Below are 7,211 nucleotides of genomic sequence, written 5' to 3'. Positions count from 1 at the left end.
ACAGAAGAAGTATATATTATTGTTGCCATGGGCAGATCTAGGTGAATCGAAAGGGTTCAATTCACTTTGGTTGTAAAATAACATTGTATATATAAGATTAATTTTTAGCTTTATATATATATATATATATATATATATATATATATATAATGATACTTGCAGGAGCGTAGCCATCTTATGATCAGGGGGGTCAACCCCTTTTGACGAAAAATTATACTATATGTACATGATTAAAATATTTCTTTTTATGTATATAATAATAGATGTCGAATCACTTTCTACTAATTTATATATTTACTTCTTCAAATTTTAAATCCCCTAATTAAAATTCTGACTCCAATATTAAATACTTGCATTTAAAATTCTGAATCCGACTCCATTATTTACTAAGAATCAAAGTTATCTTCACATGCACACTAAGCAACAAAAATTCCCATTCCCTCCCTTGCCCATATCCTTTTATATAATATGATACTAGTACATGCATTAATAGTAAGTAATATTCTTTCTACTTTCCCACTTTTCTTTTCTTCTCTCTGTTGTTTTCTATTACTTCCAATGAATCTTTTCTCTTCTCTAAAATTTTCTTCTTCCTCTTCTACTAAATCATTTTCCTTTAGATTTCTGTTATGTCTTTTTTTACTACATTTTTTTTATGTACTTTCATTAGCAAGTTTAAAGAACCACCAAAATCATAAAAAGCCAATTATGATTTTGGCAAATTTAACTTCATGTTCTTTGTTTATGGGTAGTTGGGTTTATGATGAAACTTATCCATTGTATCAATCTTCTTCTTGCCCAATTATTGATTCACAATTTAATTGTCAAATGTATGGAAGACCAGACACTGATTACCTCAAATATAGATGGAAACCAGCAAATTGTGAAATTTCCAGGTAGACTACAAAATTCTATGCAATTTCTATTATTATCTGTTGTTTCTTGTATTTTTTTTGTTGGACTGTTTTTCTTGAGTGGAGGGCCGGAGGGTCTACAAGAAGAAGTAGGGAGAATGTTTGACTTCATTTTGTAAAACTATACTGAATATATTATTATTGTTATTGCACTGGTGATAAAATAACTTTTTGCAATGTCAATGTAATTTAACTTGTTTATGTTGTTACATAAGCGAATTCAGAATATAAATTTAATTTGTTTAAACTTTAGTTCTTGAATAAAGTTTTAGGTACTTGCAACTCTGTTTTCTTTAATAAAGTTTGGATATTTGAATGCATTTTGTATCTAACTTTAAATTTAAGTTATGTGTACTAGTAAACTTTTTATGATATTAATGTAATTTAATTATGTTTTAGCATAGTTACCTTTTTTAAAATTATTAAATAAAAGCGGATTCAAAATTTGAATTTGATAGGTTGGACCTTTAGTTCTTGAATAAATTTTTATTCAAAATTTAAATATAATAAGTTCAATTATATATATATATATATATATATATATTTATTTTTTTTATTTTTTTTTTAGGTTTAATGGTGTAGACTTTTTGATGAGAATGAGAGGAAAGACAGTGATGTATGTTGGAGATTCATTAGGAAGAAACCAATGGCAGTCATTGATTTGTATGATTTCAGCAGCTGTCCCACGAGCTCAAACACAAATCATCACGGGTGACCCTATTTCTACTTTCAAATTCTTGGTTAGCCTTTTTTTATTCTCTCTATCTAGGTCGGATTTAAGTTATATACATTCACGATTCATATACTATTAATAAATATAGTTGAATTTATGATAGCAAATTATTAACGTGTGTTAGTAAATTACTTGTAAATCAGGTATTTTATAAGTGATTTGATTGTGTAAATATGATTCGTAGGATGTGTGTTGCACTTGAGCTCTTGAATATATATTAGGATTAACTATTATACACTGAGGGGGTCGTTTGGTAGATACAAGATAAGATAGATATTTCAGAATTAAGTTTGAGATTAAATTTATACTTTTTGGTTGAAGATATAACTAATGATAATATAAATTTATACCTTAAATTTGATGTTATGTTATCACTCCTAAGAGTCGGAATAAATTAATTTCAAGATTATAATCTCATGACTATAACCTCGGGACCTTAATTGTATACGAGAAATTCTTACATATCAAATCACCTAAGAGATAACCATGTGTAATTGTCCATGACCCGTATATTGAATAGTAACCTGAAAAATAGGACAAATAATATGCTACAATGTATTAATATATTATACAGAAAGTGTAAACATATTCTACATTGTGTTAATGTGTACACTCTTTGTAATACATACATATATAATCCATTCGTATCAATTTATGTGACACAATCCGATTCAATATAAAATTTTCCATGGCTATAAAAAAAACTTCTCATTAAGCGTAAAATGAAAAAATCAATAGTAATATGTGTCCATATGTAATAATATATTATATTTTTCTAAACGAACTAATAAAGATATAATGTTACATAAATCGAAACAGACTGGAGTATATGTTCCCATTGTTTGACAAATTGAGTGTTAGTATTCAATAATTTGACCTTAAATTTTGTGAATGATGACAGGATTATGGAGTGTCTGTGTCATTTTACAGAACACCATATCTAGTAGACATTGATTTAGTGCAAGGGAAGAGAATACTGAGATTGGATGATATAACTAAGAATTCCAATGCTTGGAGAGGTGTAGATGTCTTGTCTTTCAATACTGGCCATTGGTGGACTCACAAAGGGGCTCTCCAAGGGTAATATACACATGCCTCACATTCACTTTTTGACATTCCTTTGCTCAACTTTCTTCTGTTCTAATTTACGTGATATTATCAGATATTTACTATTTCTAAGCCACAATGTAATTTGAATCAAAAAGAGACTACATTTTTAGAATATAACTAAAATAGGCTCAGCAAAACTTTTTTTTTTTATAAATTTTGTTATAAAACAGAAAAATTCTATCATTTTACTAACATGCCCTACATCACTTTTTGACATTTATTGCTCAACTCTTTCTCTTTCTTTTAAAATCTCAATTGGATTAAACTTTGTCGGTCACACTCACAGTTTACCTATATATATTTTATTAGTTTGTTTCTTTTTTAGACATCACTAAATGTAATTGAAATCCCCACGTCTTTGAATGTCATGTTAGTCTCATCCAAATAAAGTTACTTCATCTGTTTCAATTTATTTCTCTAATTCTTTTTTATTTAAGAAAATGTTACTTCTTCGTCTTAGTTTATTTAAAAAAATATTACATAAATTAAAATAGAAAAAGTACTTTTCTTTTTGAAAAAGCAAAAAATGCTACATAAATTAATGTGATGGTTGTGAACTTTTGAAAAGATGTTAGTATTCCGCTTTTCTTTTTCAAACTATATTAAGTACTAGTTGTGAATCAAATGAAGTTAGGATAATGTGTGATAATGGTTGACATGACTTAAGGTTGAAATTAAATGTGGTAATACTTTTTTAGTTTGTTTTTTTATTCATTACTCGTATTAGAACTCAACTAAATTTAGATTCACGAAAATAAATTTTACACATCAAATATGCAGGTGGGACTACATGGATTTAGGAGGCAAATTGTATGAAGATATGGATAGGCTAGTGGCACTAGAGAAAGGCTTAAGGACATGGGCAAGATGGATTGATGCCAATATTGACAAAAGTAGAACTAAACTATTCTTTCAGGGTATTTCACCTACACATTACAAGTATGTCTACACACCCTCTCTCTTTTGTTATTTAATTATTTGGTATATATTTGAAACCTATCGATCTGACTAATACAAAATCGCATTAAATAAATAGTAAGACGATCTCTATCAGAAGTTTTTTCATTCTTAAGAGGCTGAGACATATGCTAAAGATTGAGGTTGAGACCCACTTTAATATTTCCTCCATTCTAAATGAAAATGATAGTATTTATTTATTAGTTTATTTAAAAGAGAACACTCTTCTGAATTTAGAAATAATTTAACGTGAAGTTTTTATTTTAGCCTTAATTAATGACAAAATTATTATGATTATATATATTTTTCAAAATAACATATTTAAGATCATAAGCTTTTGAAGTTTATAACTACACAAATTTTATTAAATATTTAAGATTATAAGATTTAAAAAATTCTTTTTGGATATATAAGTTTCGTGTCAAATTGAAAAAGGACATCTACATATATATATATATATATATATATATATATATATATATATATATATATATATATATATATATTATTTTATTTTTAAAAAAGGTGTAATTGTCAAGGTAAAAAACAAAAAACTTTTACTTACTACTATTAGTTAAAGCCACTTGCCCCATCATAGCTGTCATGAATCATCTTAGCTATGAAATTATTAGCACTCACAAGTTGGACAAAGCCAACATTAATTATTTGAAAAGTATTTTGGATAAGATGTGTAGGGGAAATTAATTGTTTTTTTTTAAAAAAATAATTATTTCTTCTATTCCATTTTATTTGTCATATTTTGATTTGATATAAAATTTAAGAAAGTAAATAATATTTTTAAATTTTATAATCTTAAATCAAAGATATATTAAATGTATCAAATATTCTTTAATTTTATAATTTTAAACATATTATGTGAAAAGTCAAAATTAAAAATTTACTAAAAAGTTTTTTTAAAATAGACTAAAAATAAAAGTAAGACAATTTGTTGTAAGAATTATTGTGAAAGTTAGCATTTTCTCGACAACTATGACACATTTCAAAAATTAATTACGTCAATAATCTTTAGTATTTCATTGATATTAGCAATTTTCACATGATAATGTCTCTTTAATAATTGAAACTTCAATGAATTTGTGTTAATTATCGATGAGTTCAATAATGCAATACTCCTAATATGTCTAAATTAAAACTTACTGATCTATTAATATCGTAATGAGGTGATGTATAATCACACAAATATTCATTACTTATTTAAGATTATAGATTATTTTTAAGAAAAAAAATTATTCTTTTTTAAACTTTGTATAGAATCCAATAAAATGAGATGGAGGAATTACTAAAAATAAATAAATCCAACACATGACCTTGAATTACAATGGTTGCCTTAATGATTTGCAAGAATAATAATTAAAAAAAAAAGGGATCCTTCAAATTATGTGTACGTCTAGAAACTCAAATTATATACACTACAGCAAAAAAATATTCAATGACAATAATATGTAATATTGTCGTCAAAATTTTTAGTGGTAATTGAGTTAATATCATTACACTCAAAATTACTAAAATCTTTAGCAATATTTATATAAAGTATTGCTATAATATTTATATTATATTATTGTCATTAAATCTAATATAATATATTATTATTCCAAATCATTTATTTGTTATAGCATTATTGTTCACGTTAGTGTGTACAACTCTGTATATAGTTGTCAAACTATTTTGTTGATTTAATTAGTTGAAACAAGACGATCTAATTAAATCAGTTGTCAAACCGTTTTGTTTAATAATAATATTAATAATTCAAAACATTATTATTGGCCTATTCTAGGAGTAGTTATTGACATGTTTTGTCACTTGTCTGGTTGGTGGCATATTGACATATGATTATGCACTATGCACTATAAAATAATACTATTGGTTACCTATTATGTTATTGTAAATTGGAAACAAATAAATAATTTAAACTTTTTAGGTTAACTAGTTAACACAATCTTATATGGTATCAAAATAAGTAAAGATGTTATAATTTGATCGATAAAATGGTTTTACGTGTTTGATTTATGAGAGAGAATTGAATCTGGACGTATGTTGCAGCTTTATAATAATATAATAAATAAACAACAACTTTCTATCTAAACAATTTGAAATTTTAATTGAGGTTGTTAACATAATATTATATTTAAAATAAAGGTAGATTGATGCATTAAGTTCTTATTAGATAGAATCGGAACATAAAGAGTTTATTGTAAATAGTTGTATCGTACATTTCTACAAAAGATTTTTTTAAACACAAATAATTGTATATGACATATTAGTCTATTAATTTTGACACTCTACTCAATACAATGAATAATATGATATACTAACGCAATAATAATGCCAACTAGACACTTTTTAGCCTCGTAACTATAAAATAGCCACTATCATAAAATTCCACTTACGGAATCTAAAATTTCATGACAATAGTTATTTGCAAATTGTGCTTTGTACTAACACTTTTTCGAATTATGTTAGCCCAAGTGATTGGACCACCGGCACGTCGACCACATCATCAGCGAGAAGTTGTTATGGCGAGACCGTGCCGATGACCGGCACGGCATATCCGGGCACGTTCCCGGATCAAATGGTGGTGTTGAAGGAGGTAATAAGAGACATGAACAACCCTCCATTTCTTTTGGACATAACATTTCTATCAGCTATGAGAAAAGATGCACACCCTTCTATCTATAGTGGTGCACTCACTTCAGAGCAAAGGGCAAATCCTGATCACTCTGCTGATTGTAGTCATTGGTGTCTTGCTGGATTGCCTGATACTTGGAATCAACTATTTTACACTGCCCTTTTCTTCTAGCTTTTAGTAGTTGTCACCAATCAATAGAAAAGACAATTCCTATTGGTGTAAATGCTTAAAAGAAATGTAATTATTTACTTTTTGTGGTCCATTTTATTTAACTTTGGTCATACGATCCATATCCATTAAGTTGGTGAGCTAATCCATCCAATGTTATTTTGACAATTGTTCTCTTTGTTAGCTTTCTTTGCTGAATTGTTGCCTTCTTGACAAGTGGTCCAAAAGAAAATGGGGCAGCCTTTACAAGTGTGAGTTTTATGGTATGTATGGCTAAATAGGTCTTTCGCCCTTACTCCTTTATATGGGTGGGATTGATGCATGAAGTAGTATTCTACATTCTTGCAAGATTCGAGAAAGAATCTCACCCCAAGGGGACACTACTAAGAAAATGTTAAAAATTGAGGATCAAAATTGACTGATGATTGTGGTTTTTTTATCTAAATCGATTCAAAACCGACAGATTCAACTAAATTAAAAAATGAAGGAAACTAACGGACTACCTCGAATTTCTTACATAAAAAAATTATAAAAAGGCAGTTTGTGTAGGTTTTGTCGGTTGTGTTTTCATAAATATATATAAAAAAAATGTAAAATTTGGAATCCAACTCAATTAATTTTTTGTGGCATTTGAACAATTCTTCCACTACATCATACATGTTCTTTGTTGAAATATTATCGT

General features: G+C 27.3%; 1 protein-coding gene across 1 annotated transcript; it reads left to right on the top strand.

Annotated features, from left to right (window-relative positions):
- The first annotated feature begins 430 nt into the window (after positions 1–430).
- LOC129900645 (protein PMR5-like) lies at positions 431–6,697 on the top strand. The gene is made up of 5 exons (XM_055975658.1): positions 431–896; positions 1,483–1,654; positions 2,549–2,727; positions 3,538–3,696; positions 6,196–6,697. The coding sequence occupies exons 1-5, from the start codon at positions 469–471 to the stop codon at positions 6,530–6,532; spliced, it is 1,275 nt and encodes a 424-aa protein (XP_055831633.1). The 5' UTR covers positions 431–468; the 3' UTR covers positions 6,533–6,697.
- Positions 6,698–7,211: the final 514 nt, after the last annotated feature.

This window comes from Solanum dulcamara, chromosome 8 (genome assembly GCF_947179165.1).
Source record: "Solanum dulcamara chromosome 8, daSolDulc1.2, whole genome shotgun sequence".
In the NCBI taxonomy this organism is placed as follows: Eukaryota; Viridiplantae; Streptophyta; class Magnoliopsida; order Solanales; family Solanaceae; genus Solanum; species Solanum dulcamara.
This window is presented reverse-complemented; position numbering and strand designations above follow the sequence as displayed.

Excerpts from the sequence above, each read along its gene's own strand:
- LOC129900645 (XM_055975658.1), top strand. The coding sequence starts at position 469 with ATGATACTAGTACATGCATTAATAGTAAGTAATATTCTTTCTACTTTC. Across the intron at positions 897-1,482 it reads GCAAATTGTGAAATTTCCAG|GTTTAATGGTGTAGACTTTT; the intron begins GTAGACTACAAA and ends TTTTTTTTTTAG. Across the intron at positions 3,697-6,195 it reads ATTTCACCTACACATTACAA|CCCAAGTGATTGGACCACCG; the intron begins GTATGTCTACAC and ends GAATTATGTTAG.